The sequence below is a fragment of the Mobula birostris genome, chromosome 8, assembly GCF_030028105.1.
Source record: "Mobula birostris isolate sMobBir1 chromosome 8, sMobBir1.hap1, whole genome shotgun sequence".
NCBI lineage: Eukaryota > Metazoa > Chordata > Chondrichthyes > Myliobatiformes > Myliobatidae > Mobula > Mobula birostris.
The window spans coordinates 96,335,189-96,352,743 of NC_092377.1; the positions used below are offsets into that span (position 1 = coordinate 96,335,189).

The window sequence follows — 17,555 nt, forward strand, 5'->3', positions numbered from 1 at the left end:
TCTTTTTTCCCCTTCCTAATTAAGCCCTTTGTCCTCCTCTGCTGGACTCTGAATTTCTCCCAGTCCTCAGGTGAGCCACTTTCTCTGGCTAATTTGTATGCTTCTTCTTTGGAATTGATACTATCCCTAATTTCTCTTGTCAGCCACGGGTGCACTACCTTCCTTGATTTATTCTTTTGCCAAACTGGGATGAACAATTGTTGTAGTTCATCCATGCAACCTTTAGATGCTTGCCATTGCATATCCACCGTCAATCCTTTAAGTGTCATTTGCCAGTCTATCTTAGCTAATTCACGTCTCATACCTTCAAAGTTACCCCTCTTTAAGTTCAGAACCTTTGTTTCTGAATTAACTATGTCACGCTCCATCTTAATGAAGAATTCCACCATATTATGGTCACTCTTACCCAAGGGGCCTGTCACGACAAGATTGCTAATTAACCCTTCCTCATTGTTATACCAGGCTTCCTCGCAGTTTGATCAAAACAAGCTTGCCCCTAACTTTAATTACAGCAGACCGTGGGCTATAAATAAAAGAAGTCAGGCATCCACATTGGGAAAGCTTAAAATGCAGGAACATTTGAGTTATGAATGCTTCACACGGACGGGTGACTTCTCGGTTGGACATTTCAGCGGCAACCGTGTTAAGATTTGGGATGTAACCCCAGGCCGAGGATACCAGACAGGTACCCCTCTGCCTGAGGGTGCACTGAACTCCCAGACCATCCCGTTAGCAGATACCTGGTGGCTATGTGGACAGGAGGGGGGTCTGAGATCCACACTTCCCCTTAATTGGGCGGGTACATGTACACGTGTTATGCTGATTCAAGAAGTTGTAGTATCCCCTGAAATACAGTTTGACACCCCGAGGCAACAGACACTAAAACAGAGGAAGAGAAAATATCAGCCTGACCTGACGATTCGGATCGACAGTATAGGACAGCCAAGGGGTATACCCAATGAGTTTAAGGCAAGAAATGAGATTGCTGCGGGCTGGGAAGTACTTATACCTGTGATAGGGGTTAGCAAAAATGTTGAATGGATAAATTATATATATTATAATCAACAGAGATTCATTAACTACACCGATGATGCACTAGAGGCCTTGGGGCAGCAGCTAGATGCAACCAGTAGGGTGGCGTGGCAGAATAGACAGGTACTGGACTGGCTATTGGTGGAGAAAGGAGGAGTTTGTGTAATGTTTGGGGAACAGTGTTGTGCTTTTATACCGAATATCACTAGTCCAGAGGGATCGTTTACCAGAGCAATGAATAAACTGAAAAATCTAAGGAAGGAAGTTAAACAAAATGCAGGGTTTGGACATCAGTTCTTTGACTGGTTAGATAGTAAACTAGGAGGATGGGGAGCATCGCTGACCAAGATTGCAGTAACCATCGGTATTGTATTGCTAAGCTATGCGGTCATTCTGTGCTGTTTTCTTCCATGCCTCAAGTCGCTTGTAGTGCGTGCTGCAATGAAACGGTTTCCGATGCTCCTGGAAATTGTTGGGTCGAGCCCTACGGAGAAGGAAGCACCGACGATGTATTCGTACAGTCTACGAGACTCGCAAGACGAACAGGAGAGAGATGAAATATGTGGGGATTAGGCTGTGAAGGCTCCTGAGTCTTTTTCCCTGTCTCAGATACGAAGGGATGGGTTTTTGGCTCAACGGCCAGGGAGGTAGGGAGAGAACACTTTGAGTCCTAAGCGCAGGAAACTATAGTTTAACCCAAATTTGGGAGTAAATGCGGGGCTTTATTTGAGCGTTTGTGCATAGACCCTCAATCCTCTCTCTCTCTGTATGAGACCCTGTGGGTCTCAAAGGGAAGATTATATTGGAAAATGTAAACACATACATTGTATTTTCTATGTATTACAGTATTTACTCAACAGTATTTCAGTATTTACTCAAATGCACACATGTATTTTCTATATTTACTATGTAACCACTGCTAGCTGAATAGAAGGTATTCACTATGTAGCCATGACTTTTGACCTAATCACTATTAATTCATGAAGAGAACTAGAATGAAACCAAGTAGAAAGATAACGGTGGCGAGTAAGGTGATGAAATATGGGGCAGTATGTCAACACAAGACTAATTAAGAAATAACTGTGGTTAGGGATGAGAGGACACCTGGTCTAAAATGTAAACTAGGACATAATTAAGTTGGGGAGTAAAACAATAGTGGAAAGTCGAGAGCGGATATATTGATGATATGTAATCACAGGCCGACTGGATATGATAATGTAGCTAAGATAGGAAATTGCTATAAAAAATGCTGTATACAAGCCTCGATGGGCAGTCAGCTACTAGCTTTCTGATTGTCTCAGCTTTGATTTGCAAATTAAAGTTTAAAACATCTTGACGAGTTTTCTGCATCTCCTTGTCGTTTGTGAGAAACAAGAAACCACGACAGTATATCGCCAAAGGTTCATGCAAAGTTCTACGGATATACTGCGGACAGCATTCTGACTGGTTGCATCGCCCTCTGGGTCAGGAGGCTCCAACGCACAAGATCAAGAGGGGCTGCAGAGAATTGCAATACAGCCTGCTCTATCATGGGCACAAGCCCTCCCATTATCGAGGACATCTTCAAAAGGTTGTGTCTAAAGAAGGCAGCAACCATTATTAAGGACCCTTACTGTCCAGGAAGTGCTCTCTTCTCATTACTACCATCAATGAGGAGGTACAGGAACTTGAAGATACACACAAGGAGGAAGAGAAGATGGCGGCGCGATGCAGTGTGTGCGGCCTCTCCGGTGATGGTATCTGTTATCTGTCAAGTAGGTTGCCGTGCACAATTCTGATTTGATGGAGGCAGACGTGAGAGCACGGAGGAACATCTGGTGAAACTTCTGAAATGCCTGTTTCCCTGCTGCTGCTACTGTGTGATCGGAAATCTCCAGAGGGGAAGGCCCCGAATCCTCAGCTTTGTTTGTTGCTCGGCGGCCGAGGCGGGGTCGAAGCACTCGGCAGAGATGGTGCTCGGTGCCGGAGGGCTGGTCGGAGGCTCGAAGTTTTGGGATGGACTCAAGAGTCAGACTGTGGTCGGGTGCTTCCAGGATGCTGCATCAGCAAATTTGCGGCGCTGGAAGCTCATGGCAGGGAGTGTTTCTCCCTTCTACCATCTGCGTGAGATGTTGGGGCTACTGGGACTTTGAGACTTTTTTTTTTTTTACTGTGCCCATGGTCTGCTCTTTATCAAATTATGGTATTGCTTTGCACTGTTGTAACTATATGTTATAATTATGTGGCTTTTGTCAGTTTTAGTCTTGGTCTGTCTTGTGTTTCTGTGATATCATACTGGAGGAACATAATATCATTTTTTAATGCATGCATTTCTAAATGACAATAAACGAGGACTGAGTGTCCTCATAAACTAATCTAATCAGTGTTTAAGGAGCAGCTTCTCCCCCTCTGCCATCAGGTTTCTAAATGTTACTGAACCCACGTACGTTACCTTGTCATTCCTCTTTTGCACTAGTTAGTTTTGTATTGTAACTTATAGTACTGTACTTGTTTTATGTCGGACATTAAGAAATTAAAGTACTGCAGGTCTACCCCGCTGGCTGGCGGAGAAACTGAAGGGTCTGGACTTGGTGTGGATCCTGCTACCGCCTGCGTCGGAGAGGCGTCAACGCATGAAGGCAGTGTGCAGTCTAACAGTGAGTGATTGTTTTAGCTGCTTTTCTTGTGATCGCAAGACCCTGTTGGACTTTTGTAATGTGGACCGATGGTGGAGGGGCAGCTCGGCCTCAGTCGTAGCCAGGGCAAGGCCTCAGACTGTGGTGTTGCCGGCTTGCAGCCACCCAGGAGACGGGCGTCAGAGTCGGAGTGCTGGAGACAGTCTGATGTGGGGTCTATGCTGGAGCAGCGCCACTCTCCAGTGTTCACTCGGCAGAAGGCAAGATGTGTTGTGTTCGAGTGCAGACTGCTGCGACACTTATGGACTCAGGGATTTGGACTATGTATTCTTTGTGTGTGACTGTATTTTACTGTTATCCTTTTGTGCTATATGTGCCTTGTGCTGTGAATGACTGTTGGTACTGTGTTTTGCACCTTGGCCCTGGAGTAACATGGTTTTGTTTGAGTGTATTGATGGGTATCATGGATGGCTGAGCGACAATTAAACTTGAAATAGAAGAATGTGGGGGTGGGAGGGAAATCAATGAAAACTATGGAATTTTGAAAGGCCTAGATAGAATGGAAGTGGAAAGGATGTTTCTTATAGTGGAGGAGTCTAGAACCTGAGGGCACAGCCTCAGAATAAAAGGACATCCCTTTAGAACAGAAATGAGGAGGAATTTCTTTAGCCAGAGATGGTGAATCTGTGGAATTCATTGCCACAGGTGGCTGTGGAGGTCAAGTCATTGGGTGTATTTAAAGCGAAGGTTGATAGGTTCTTGATTAGTCAGGGTGTCAAAGGTTATGGGAAGACGACAGGATAATGAGGTTGAGAGGGATAATAAATCAGCCAGGATGGAATGACAGAGCAAACTCAATGAGCCTAACGGCCTCATTCCACTCCTGTCTTATGGTCTTAAAAGTCTGCCCCTGTAAGCACAGCAGCAACGCACTGAGAGTTGCAACACATACAAAATGCTGGAGGAACTCACATCAGGCAGCATCAATGGAGAGGAATAAACAGTTGACCAGTCATCAGGACTCGGCCTGAAACATCAACTGTTTATTCCTCTCCACAGATGCTGCCTGACCTGCTGAGTTCATCCAGCATTTTGTGTGTGTGTGTTGTTCTGGATTTCCAGCAACTGCAGAAATTCTTATTTTAATAAAGTACTGACTATTGTAATTCTGTTCTGTCACTTGGTGTAGTAAGGTATTACTACTGAACTTTGGATGGTGCCTTATTCAGTCTATAGTCATGTTTGCATTCTTTTTTCAGATACGGGGCACCGATAATGGAGCAAGTGCAAGGGAACAAGATGGAAGTAACACCACTGACTTGCTTGGGCAACACTTGCTATGGGAATGAGAGAAGACAATCTCAACATAGTGCTTTAATCTACAAAAATGACTGAAAGAACCTAGCAGAAGTACAGACAGACAGACAAAACTTGGCTCTGAGCTAAAGACAGCAGACAAGGAACAGTGACCAAAGAGGAATTGAAAGGGTCTAAGTTTTGAGGAGGGTTTTTTTTTTAAAAAGAGGAAACAAGAGTAGAAGTGTAGAAAGATTCAAGCACAAAAAAATCATCATTTAAAGAGATGGGATGGTGGAAGAGGTCATAATTAGAGGGTCGTAGAGATCTCAGCGATCATAGAACTGGAAGAGGAGATCAACTCAGGGGTACACTACTGAAGGCATGTGATTACCCTCATTATATTTCAGGAATTGTCTGGTCTTCTGTTTTAAACCAATTATGGTCCAAAAAAAGTCTTACCTGACTTGATTCCGATGAGAGTGTTGGTATCGATTTCATGCTTGACTTTGCCTTGCTGGGAGACCCTAAGTGGGATGATGTGTGGCACTGCAATGGATCCTGCTGTCATACCTTCAGCAGGGCAGCACCTACAGAGAGAGACCAACAACTGAGGCATAATTCAAAGATTAATATAAATGATTAATGACTCAATTATCAATAACACTGATTATTAAAAAATCAAATAATTACCATTAACAGCAAAGACTATTCGTAGCGCTATAACTAGTAATCCCAGACAAAAGGTTAGTAAAATTCCCTGTGATTTGCTTTCAGCACAACGACTTTTAATAAGTACATGATTATTGTTTTATCCATTGCACGTTGAATTCTATGATGAGCCTTCTGTGATCACATATGTGATTCTCTAGGATGATAAGGCACCCCACCAGCCTCTCGTCACTATCGCCCACTCAGTTCCCCAGCCTCTCAGCCTCCGTCCCCCTGTGACCCGGCCTCCTAGGCTCCGTATCCCTGTGACCCTGCTCCCCAGCCCCCCCCCCAGCCTCCGTCCCCCTGTGACGCGGCCCCCCAGCCTCCTAGGCTCCGTATCCCTGTGACCCTGCTCCCCAGCACCCCCCCAGCCTCCGTCCCCCTGTGACGCGGCCCCCCAGCCTCCTAGGCTCCGTATCCCTGTGACCCTGCTCCCCAGCACCCCCCCAGCCCCGTACCCCCTGTGACGCGGCCCCCCAGCCTCCTAGGCTCCGTATCCCTGTGACCCTGCTCCCCAGCACCCCCCCAGCCCCGTACCCCCTGTGACGCGGCCCCCCAGCCTCCTAGGCTCCGTATCCCTGTGACCCTGCTCCCCAGCACCCCCCCAGCCCCGTACCCCCTGTGACGCGGCCCCCCAGCCTCCTAGGCTCCGTATCCCTGTGACCCTGCTCCCCAGCTCCCCCAGCCTCCGTCCCCCTGTGACCCGGCCTCCTAGGCTCCGTATCCCTGTGACCCTGCTCCCCAGCCCAGCCTCCGTCCCCCTGTGACCCGGCCCCCCCGCCTCCGTACCCTGTGACCCAACCCACCACAAGACCCGGTCTGCCGCCCTCAACTTCTCGCTTTGCTACCAACAGCAACAGCACAACGCGCCTCCGGCTCCTTTCATTGGCTGGCCCTCGCAACTTGGCAACCGCCCGTGCCAATACAATCGCCTTTCACTGGGACAGCGACATGGAAACCGCGCCTGCGTACTCGACGTTCACTGGCAGATGTAGGTAAATTCTGTGAGCTGATTGGTGGAAGGGACGGGACGGTAGCTAGGCAACCAAACATTTGGGATAAACAGTCAGTGGGAAGGTGAACTATTGTTGAATTTTGAAAGCGGACCTGTTTCCGATACCAATTGTTTTATAAAAAGCGTTAGGAGATACTGTGGGCGCAAATCCTAAGGGTATTACCTTAGTGTTTTGTAAAGATAGTAAGCAATGTGAGAAAGATTTGGGGTTAAGAGCTGGGGAAGGAAGGGAAGTAACACCAGGGAATTATATGACTTTGGGGAATCATCTCTGGAGTGCCTCTACCCGTGGACCAAGTTAAACAAAATTTTGTTGGGGGAAAAGTCGTGGACGCTAAACGTTTAAAAGGGCTTCGTGGTGGAGTTAGACAGATAGTTTATCGGTGTTGATTAAATTTGATGGGAAAAAAAGTTGCCGGATAGGGTTAATTTGGGTTATGTGGTTTGAGCTGATGTGCTGCCCCCTTCTGAGATGCTATCAATGCCAGAGGTTTGGTCGTGTAGCAGCTGTGTGTAAGGGTAAAAGTCGTGGGGTAGATGTGATGGAGAACATAATTATGGCACTTGTGAAGAAGGCATTCGGCTAAAATGTAACAACTGTGGAGGAGAACATACTCTGCTTATATAGAGTGTCCTGTGTTGTAAAGATCTGTGGAAGTGCCCCGTGTTCTGGTGGAAATGGGAATATCATATGCAGAGACTCTGCAGAAAGTACAGAAGACAGTGTCAGTGGGACCTATTAATATCCAGGATTCCAGAATATAGATGGTTAGTGTACAAAGTGCATAATTGTATAACAAAGTATTCTCTGATTGTTGATAAACTAAACTTATCATTTTCATGGCAGATGTGATAATTTGTACAGTACAAACAAAAGTAGGACGGGAAAAATATATTAAAAGCTGCAGAAACCATCTAGAGATAAAAGTCTTGACCGTATAAGTTAATAATGATGCGGTAAAATGAGGAAAAATAATGTTCAGACTTAAAAGGAGGCTTGTTAGTATTTTTGTTTAGTCTTAAAATGCGATGCTAATGGTCAAGAGTTTAAGATTGAAGATTTACCAAATAAACCTTATGTTTTGTGTGTACAGAAAAACTTGGTTGAAACCGTGACTAAATTTTAAGATATAAGGTTATGTTGATTTCAGACTCGATCAGAAATTGGGCAATGGAGGAGTGACTAGCTTTGTCAAAAATGGGATAGTGCTTAAGAGTTTTGGAGATTGGAGTTGTTTATGAACCAATTGCGATTGAAATTTGAGGAAAGAATAGTAAAGTACGGTAATAAAATTTTATTAACCGTTGTGAAAGGTTAATACTTGATAGATTGGAAATTGTGGCTGGAAATGGGATAAATAAGATTATACGGTGTGAGGATTGTAATGCTCAGTACTATGTGTGACACTAACATGGATGTGACCGTGGTGGAAGACTTTCTGAAAGTAAAGTGTTTTACGTGCTTGAATTATGGTAGAAGCACAAGGATAAATCTATTTAACAACGCTTTCTGCTATTGACCTTACACTGGTGTCTGAGGATGTATAACTGGGAAATGTATAATGACACAACAATGGGGAGTGTCATTTCCCCGTTATCTGTATAATGGAATATATGTCTGTCAGAAGAAAGGCTCTCCTATATCCAACGGAATTTTAAAAAGGCAAGTCGGGCCATATGTGATGATTCATGTGAAAGCAGATTTCCTGATCATGTGGTTTTCGAGGCTCAGTAATAATACTTTTGAGGTCTGTACTCAACTCCACAGCCAAGGAATCAATTCCAAATCATTGGGAGATAATAAAAGGGGAGCTGTTTCCTGGTGGATGGATGAATGTAAAAGAGTTGTGAAGCAGCGGAATAAAGCTTTTAGGGAGGTTAGGCAGTGATACTCCAATTCACCTTTTGTACAATTTAAAATAACAAGCTGTAATTAGAAAAGTAGTGGGAAGGGCAAAGAAAATGCATTGTGATACAAGTGACTATGATAGCATTGGGGGATAGATCTGTGTCGGGGAAGTTTGATAAAGAAACTGGGGGGAATTAGAAAACTTGATACATTACCGATTTTGTATGGTGAGAAGAAGGTTGCAGTTACTCACTCTGGAAAAGGCAGAAGTGTTATATTGTTCGGCCAGTTTAAGTAAAGAAGAGAGGTCTTACGGGGAAACAGTTTTGGCAAGCAATCCTCAGACTGCTGAGAAAAAAGTATTTTCCAGTTCCTGCTTGGATGTTGAATTTACATTGTATGGACTTAAAGGGCTATTAATGAAGCTGGTCAGATGTCACCTGGGAAAGGTGATATTTGTTTTGGTGTGTTTACACACTTATCAGATTCGAAACTTATGTTGGTTTTGAAATTCTTTGATACAATTTGGGTAGAAGGGAGACTTGCTGCTTCCTGGAAATTAGCGGTTGTTAGCGATTGAAATCTGGCGAGGATCAATCAGATCCTTCCAGTTATAGACCTACTTCAGTAATATCACATGGGCGTAAGATAATGGAATGAATGGCTTTCTTATCTTGTGGAAAGTGGTGGAAAATGAGCTGTATACCAACCTGGATTTTGTAAAGAGAGAATGACCATGGACTGGGTGTTAAGTTTGGAACCTGATATTTGTAAGGCCCAAGTTAATAAAGAATCAGTGGTAATAGTTTCCTTTGATGTGAGAAAACGTATGATACATTATGGACACAAGTGTTGCTGCTTAAACTGGAAAGGTGGGAATATGTGGTAGAATGTTCAACTGGATTCAAGATTTCTTATGTGACAGGAAGATACAAGTTAGGGTGGGAACAACATTGTGTAAGGAGCATGAGATAGAGAATGGGACTCTACAGGGGAGTGTGTGTAGCCCACTCCTTTTTAATATTATGATTAATTATATTTTCTTAAATGTTGGCTCAGATATTTCCAAATCGTTATATGCTGATGATGGTGCAGCGTGGAAGAGAAGCAGGAATTTAAATTATATAGTTAGGAAAATGCAGGCAGCTTTTAACGAAGTAGTGAATGAGGTCGTTGGTGGGGTGCAAAGACTCAAGTTATTTGTTTTTCTAAAAGGAACATTACACCCACAATTGATCTGAAATTATATGGGTAAATCTCTTAAATAAGAGTCAGTGGTAAAGTTTCTAGGTAGGTGGATGGACGAAAGGCTAACGTGGAAGGTGCACGTGAATAAACTTTTAAAGAAGTGTAAAAAGACCCTTAATGTGCTCAGGTGCTTAGTTGTGTGTGATTGAGGTGTGAGTAGGAGGTCGATTAAACAAATGTGTATTGTTTTAAAAAGATCAGTCTTTGATTCTAGACGTACTGCTCATGGATCAGCCTCACTAGTGGTCTTAAAGCCCCGAGATAAAGTTCAAACTCAAGCACTGAGATTATGTTGTGATGCTATTAAATCATCTACAATCTACACAGTTACAATTATTAATGGTTTATTAGGTTAGTGTAAGAGCACGTAAGTTGATCATCCATTATTGGCAACATTAGTAGAGAGTTGGGGGCACTGCATTCGTAAGGTGTTCCGTTTTGGTTGGATGGGAAATGAATGGGCAGAAAGTCTTGGGCTGTTTAATGTAGATTATGTCCCAGTGTACCCCTTTCTGTCGCTCCTCAGTGGTTTTTCCCTTTGCCTGTGGTTGATTTGGGCCTTCAGGAAAAGATCAAGGTGAATGATATACTCTCACGTTTATGTAGCGGACAAGCTATGTTGAAAATCTGCAGATGCTGGAAACCCAAAGCAACACATGCAGAATGATGGAGGCACAGCAGACCAGGCAGCATCTATGGAGTAGAGCAAACAGTCGACGTTTCAGACTGAGATCCTTCACCATGTCTTGGCCTGAAATATCGACCTTTTTTTTTGTGTGTTGATGAGGAGTGATTGTTTATCAGTGGTACAGGGAGTTCTGCAATGTATCCAAGGCAGACATTATGGATTCATACATCCACACAGATGGTGCAAAAGATCCAGCAATAGGTCATTCAGCTGTTACTGTTTATGTTCCAAACTTTCAGATGACTTAAGAAAAAAAATCAAGCAATTTATCAGAATTCATGTCTGAGATGGTTGCTATCTAGCCTTGGAACGGGTTGACGAAGTACACCCTGATTATGTACTTCTGTGCTCTGATTCATTCTCGGTTTTCACACCTTTTAAAAAAAGGTATTTTAAATTGTAGGCCACATATTCTTCTTGGGATTGGACAACATCAGTTGAGGCTACAGGGTCTAGGCCTGTGTATGCATTTCATATGGATTCCTGCCCCTGTTGGGGTTGAAGGAAACAGGATGGCAGACATTCTTGCCAAAGCAATCACTTAAAATTAAGGATGTAAATGTGGTGAGCCTTTGCATAAGGGGGAGGTGAAGGCCATAATTATAAAGTATTTTCAATCACTGTGGCAACAAAGTTGGGAGAAGGAAAAGAAGGGTTGGCACTTATACAAAATTCTGAGGATGATGGGAACATGCCTGGGTATTAAAGAAGGGAAGATGTTATACTCTCACATTTACATATTGGACCAGCTATGTTCAATAATTCCCCATTCAGAATTAGTATATGTAATAAGGCCATTTGTAGGGAATGAACTTGTCAAGAAAGTTGCAGCTTAAATTGTTTGATTGCCGTTCCTTTGAGGTGAAAGGAAAGATCTAATTGCTAAATTTAAATCTTCCCTTCGATGGGAGTTTCAGTGATATTGTATTCATGTGTTGATGCTGCTTCCTGCACACATGCTGAGCTCGTTGACTTCATCAACTTTGGCTCCAACTTCCATTCTGCCTCAGATTTACTTGGTCCATTTCTGACACCACTCTTCCCTTTTTTGATCTCTCTGTCTCTATCTTTGTAGACATCCTACCTACCGACATCTTTTATAAATCCATTGATATTCACAGCTACCTGGACTACACCTCTTCCCATCCTGTCACTTGTAAAACTGCCATCCCTATTAAGTGAAATAGGGATACTGCCATGATGAGGCTAAACTCAGGCTGGAGAAGCAACACCTCATATACCATCTAGGTAGTCTCCAGCCCCTTGGTATGAATATAGAATTCTCCAACTTCCGGTAATTCCCTCCCCCTCCCTTCCTCTATCCCTATTTCACTCTGCCCCCTCCCCCAGCTGCCTATCACCTCTCTCATGGTTCCGCCTCCTTCTTCTACTACCCATTGTTTTCCTGCCTATGACGTCCCTGCTTCCCCTCCCCCACCCCTTTGTCTTTCAAATTACTGGTTTTTCAACTAAACCTACAAGCATTCTTCAAATCCTCCCCCCTCCTTCTTTCTTCAGTCCTCACAAAGGGTTCCGGCCTGAAACGTTGACTCATCGTTTCCACTGATGTTACCCGACCTGCTGAGTTCCTCCAGCGTGCTGTGACTGTTGAAAGGATTACCCATCAAGAACAGCATTTCCATCTAATTCTTCCCCCCTATTTGAGGACCTACAAGTACCTGGAGGTGCACCTGGATGACAGACTTGTGTGGAGCACCAACACAAAGGCTGTGTACAAGAAGGGCCAGAATTGCCTCTACTTCCTGAGGAGACCGAGGTCCTTTGGAGTATGCAGGCTCTCCTTCACATTGTCACCAGTACAATCTTCTATACAGTGGTGTGCTGGGGCAATGGCATCAACACAGGTATTGCCAACAGGCTCAATAAACTGATTAAAAAGGCCGGCTCTATTATAGGAATCAAACTGGACACACTGGAGACTGTGGTAGAACAAAAGAACCCTCCAGAAAACCCTCGCAATTCTGGACAATGTTTCTTACTCTCTGCGTGCCACCTTGGCTGAACAGAGGAGCACTTTTAGTAGTAGACTAAGACAACTGTGCTGTGTCAAAGAGTGCTATATGAGGTTATTAACCTCAGCCATTAGGCTCTATAATAAGTCAACCTGTAGCCAGGAAAGTGATGGCCCCCTCCTGTTGGACTGTTTGAGGTAACTTATTTTTTATTCTTTCTACATCTCTTCTAATATTTATATCTGTGCACTTGTAATGCTACTGTCACACTGTAATTTCCTTTGGGATCAATAAAGTATCTATTTGTCCTCAATATCACACATATCTATCATCCTTAGTTAGGCCACATGACACAGTGTAGAAGTTAAGCTCCCATCGTGTGAAGTAAGGCAGATTTGGAGCTCTGTCTTAGTTTGTGCTGCACACAAACAACAAATTCACATCAAGTCAGTCAGATTCTGATTCCACATCAGATGCTGCAAGGCAGCAGTGTGCCCAATCCTCAATGTGTTCCAGTATCAAAGCATTGGAATTAATGTGTTTACAGAGAATTTGCTAGACTTGATGTCACTGTTTTATCTTCAATCTCCTCTCTTGAAGGTTCCGACATGCTAGGGCTATAGATCTTCTGGAAGCTGTCAGAATCAGATTTCACATCACTGTCATATGTTGTGAAATTTGTTGTTTTACAGCAGCATTACAGTGCAATACATAAAATATGATAAATTACAATAAGAAATATATATGATTTTTTAATAAGTAGTGTGAAAATAGCGAGGCAGTGTTAGTGGGTTGGTTCATTGTCTGATAGTGGAGGGAAGGAGCTGTTCCTGAAATGTTAAGTGCGTGTCTTCAGGCTCCTGTACCTCCTCTCGGATGAGAGCAATGTGAAAAGGGCATGCGTTGGGTGACCGGTGTCCTTGATGAGGGATGCCATCTTTGTGAGTTATCACCTTTTGAAGATGTCCTCGATGCCGGGGAGGCTCGTGCCTATGCCAGAGCTGGTTGAGCTTGCAGCTTTTTCTGTTCCTGTGCATTTCCCCCTCCATAGCAGATGATGACACAACCAGCTAGAATGCTCTCCATGATACGTATGTACAAATTTACTAGCCTTTGGTGACATACCAAATCTCCTCAATCTCCGAATGAAATGCAGCCCTTGGCGTGCCTTCTTTGTAATTGCATCAGTATGTTGGAACCAGGATGTTGACAGCCAAGAACTTGAAGCTGCTCACCCTTTCCACTGTTGACTGTCCTGTTGTAATTCAAACTGGGATCTATTTCTAAAGCTGTCTTTGTGACTGATAATAACTAGACCGGCCAGGACAACAGTCCAACATTCCTCCTTTGCATTCATGGGCAAATTATCCAGAAAAGATCCGTGAATAGAAAGCACAAGAGATTCTGCTGATGCTGGAAATTCAGGGCAATAAACACAAAATGCTGGAGGAACTCAGCACGTCGGGCAGAATCCATGGAGAGGATTAAACAGTCGACACTTTGGGTCAAGACACTTCATCGGGACTGGAAAGGAAGGAGGAAGAATCCAGAATAAGGTGGGGGAGGGCAAGTAGTACAAGCTGGCAGATGATAGGTGAAACCAGCTGAGGGGGAAGGTAGGTGGGTGGGGAGGGGGAGGGAACAAAGAGAGAAGTTGGGAGGTTAGAAGTAGAAGAGGTAAAGAGCTGAAGAAGATCTTCAGGAATTCTACAACTTGTCCTCAGCATTATTTATTTTTATTACTTGTTTCTTTTTGTATTTGCAGAGTTTGTCGTCTTTTGCACATTGGTTTTCAGTTTTCCATTGATTCTACTGTACCTCTTCGTTCTACTAGGAATGCCCACAAGAAAATGAATGTCAGGGCTGTATTTGGTGACATATACGTACTTTGATAATAAATTTACTTTAATTATGGGAATTGTATAGAAATGTGAATTTGGATTTCTCCTTATTTGATATTGAAGCAGCTTCCTTGAACTTTTATGGGTGGCACTGAAGGACGCAGAACAGAGATTCACAAATTAGTTAGCTGGCCTAGTTCACACAGACACGCCTCTATCTGTGGAGACACTGACTATACCTTTGGTCTGTAACCTGGTAGAGTGCAGCATTATATTACATTGCTGGATATCGTCTTGTCTGCTCAAGTAAATTTAACAAAACCCTTGAAACTTTTTTTTAACACATCCAAGGAAGTTCTCAGAATTCTTGTTGACAGTACCTGAAAAAAACTTACTGACCTACATTAGGATTTTGCAGGTTGGGAACCTATGTAACAAGTATGAAAACTTCAAAAGTAATTAAATATGTCGATGCTGAGAATCTGAAATAAAAAAAACTCGGCAGCTCAGCCAGCATCTGGGGAAAGAGAAACAGAATTAATGTTTCATATTTGAGGTCCAGTTCTGGTAAGTAATTTATTGGGGATTTAGTAGATTGAATGTTATGGAGTAAATTATGTTTCTGGACTGATGAAAACATAATGTGTCAAGAGTCCACAAGAACCAATATACCTCCAGTGTCCCTCCTCCTTCCCTTCCTCCTGGATCCAGGGAGTTCAATATGACAAACGAGTTTAATTGTCATTCAACCATACATGAATACAACCAAACCAGACAGCGTTACTCCGGGGTAAAGGTCCAAAACACAGTACTAACAGTCACACAAAGCACACATAAGGTAGAAAGATACTGCCACTCAATAGGCCAAACTCAAGCCATCCAACATCACCTAAATCTGCAGGCGCCCACAATAGAGCCTGTCTTCTGCCGAGCAAACTTTGTGGCAAAGATAGGTGGAGGGATAGGTAATGCTGAGAAAGCAATGCGATTGCAGAAGGACTTAGACAAGTTGGAAGAATAGATAAAAAGTGGCAGATGGAATACAGTGTTGGGAAATGTACGATAATGCATTTTGGTAAAAGGAACAATAGTACTGACTACTATTTAAATGGGGAGAAGATTCAAACATCAGAGGTGCAGAGGAACTTAGCAGATCTTGTGCAAGACTCTTAGAAGGTTAATTTACAGGATGAGTCTGTGGTAAAGAAGGCAAATGCAATGTTGGCATTTATTTCAAGTAGAATAGAATATAAAAGCAAGAAGATAATGCTGAGGCTTTATAAGACACTAGTCAGGTTACACCTGGAGTATTGCCAACAGTTTGGGAACCCATATCTCAGAAGGGAGGTGTCGTCATTGGAGAGAATCCAGAGGAGGTTCACGAGGATGATTCTGGGAATCAACGAGTTAACATATGAGGAGTGTTGGCCACTTTGGGTCTGTACTCACTGGAATTTAGAAGAATGCGTGGGGATCTCATTGAAACCCACTGAATGTTGAAAGGACTAGATAGGGTAGATGTGGAGAAGATGTATCCAGAACTAGAGGGCACAGACTCAAAATTTAGGGGTGACCTTTTAGAACAGAAGTAAGCAGTAACCTTTTTAGCCAGAGAGTAGTGAATCTGTGGAATGCTCTGCCACAGACTGCGGTGGAGGCCAAGTCCGTGCCTATATTTAAGGTGGAAGTTGATCATTTCCTAATCGGTCAGGGCATCAAAGGATATGGCAAGAAGGCAGGTGTATGGGGTTGAATGGGATCCGGGATCAGCCATGATGGAATGACGCAGTGGACTCGATGGGCTGAATGGCCTAATTCTGTTCCTTCTATCTCATGGTCTTATGGTAGGGGCAGCACCGACTTCAGCCTGGACGCCATGCCATACTGCCCCCGGTGGAGCGCACTGGCACCAACGCCTCGGTCCCAGCAGCTGTAAACGTGCAGCACAGCAGCTTGAGGCCCAGTCCTTGCATATACAAGATAGTAAGCACGTATAGTAAATCTATAGTACAATCACGCAAAATATCTATGTAGGCAATCATCTAATTAAGGGCCAAACTGTCCAACTATTGATAAATCGCCATTATGCACTCTCTGTTACTTCACATAACTTTATTTTTATTACTTTTTTCCGATTTAGACATTAACAGCAAGGCCCCTGAGAAGGCCGTGGTGAACAATCTTCTTGAACTGCCTTCCTTCTGGCAAAAGTACCGCTCCCAGCGGGAGCTACAACGTTTAGACTCAGTGACAGTTTGGGATGCTGTGTGATGTGGAGGGGAACTTGCAGGTAATGCCATTCTCATGCACCTTCTCCTGGTGAGAAGCTGCTGCTTGGGAGATGCTGTTGGAGGTGCCCAGGGCGATTCTTTCACTCAATGCAGCCACTCTACAATGGTATGTATAGCTATGGATGGATGCTATTCAAATTTACCGTTCTGTCCTGGATTAGGCAGAGTTTTACAAACGTCTGAATTGGTAGCAGGTCCAGGTCATTCGACCCACTGAGCGGCTTCACCTCTTCACGGCTAATCTAATTGAAAGCTTAACTCCATGGTAACCTTTCACTCTTCTGTGAAGCGCTGAGTATGTCCTTCGAACCCAGCAACTCCGATTAACCATTACTTAATCCCAGGAAAATTCACAATCACCAATTAACCTACCCGGTACATCTTCGGTTTGTGGGAGGAAACCAGAGCACCCGGCGAGAACCTACAGACGGCGCCGGAGCAGCAACAGCGTCGCGCTAACCGCTAACGCATTCATCTTTGTATTCTGGCCTTTTTTTTACATCGTATGCTCTAACATCTGGAATAGTAAAATAAAAGTCTGTACGGTTATTAAAATGGTCTAGATGACACGCAAAAGAGATTTTCCTTGTAGTTCTAAAGCAATTGCATTAGCCACCGCAGTGAAGTCAGGTTATCCTCCAGTCCAAGGGGCTGCCTGGGAGACGGAGAGGTTACTCGGACATTAGCCACTCCGTTTACTGGGGGCTCGGACGACCAGCAGCCCGACCCCCGGCCTCGGCACCTCCGAGCACCAGCACCGCTCCGCCCGCGCCGCTCAGGTCCGACCTACAGCTGTCTTCGCAGAATGCCTGAGGATAGCAGGCGAATGAAACTCGCCGGGCGGCAGAAACCCTTTCCCTTTCCCTTCCCCTTTCTCACCGTTTGCGCTAGCTTAGCCGAGCGTCGCTATCTCGGCTGCTTGCGGCGAAGGGTAAAGGTGACTTGCAGGCGAGCGCTTGGTTTGTCCCTGGCGTCAGAAGGCTGAGCCGAGGA

At 44.0% G+C, this 17,555-nt stretch overlaps 1 protein-coding gene across 9 annotated transcripts in view; it reads right to left on the reverse strand.

Annotated features, from left to right (window-relative positions):
- The window catches only part of dzank1 (double zinc ribbon and ankyrin repeat domains 1), a 133,784-nt gene extending 127,201 nt beyond the window's left edge, over nucleotides 1-6,583 (reverse strand). For 6 of the 9 annotated variants that reach the window (XM_072265727.1, XM_072265729.1, XM_072265725.1 and 3 more), the window contains exons 1-2: nucleotides 5,637-5,923; nucleotides 5,406-5,533 (exon numbers count right to left, since the gene is read on the reverse strand). In XM_072265727.1, coding sequence (XP_072121828.1) covers nucleotides 5,406-5,514 — 109 coding nt within the window. In that variant the 5' untranslated portion in view covers nucleotides 5,515-5,533; nucleotides 5,637-5,923. Of the gene's footprint in view, nucleotides 1-5,405; nucleotides 5,534-5,636; nucleotides 5,924-6,463 lie in introns of those variants that run through there. The other 3 variants (XM_072265722.1, XM_072265723.1, XM_072265731.1) reach the window with 3 other exon arrangements.
- Between the last annotated feature and the right edge of the window lie 10,972 nt (nucleotides 6,584-17,555).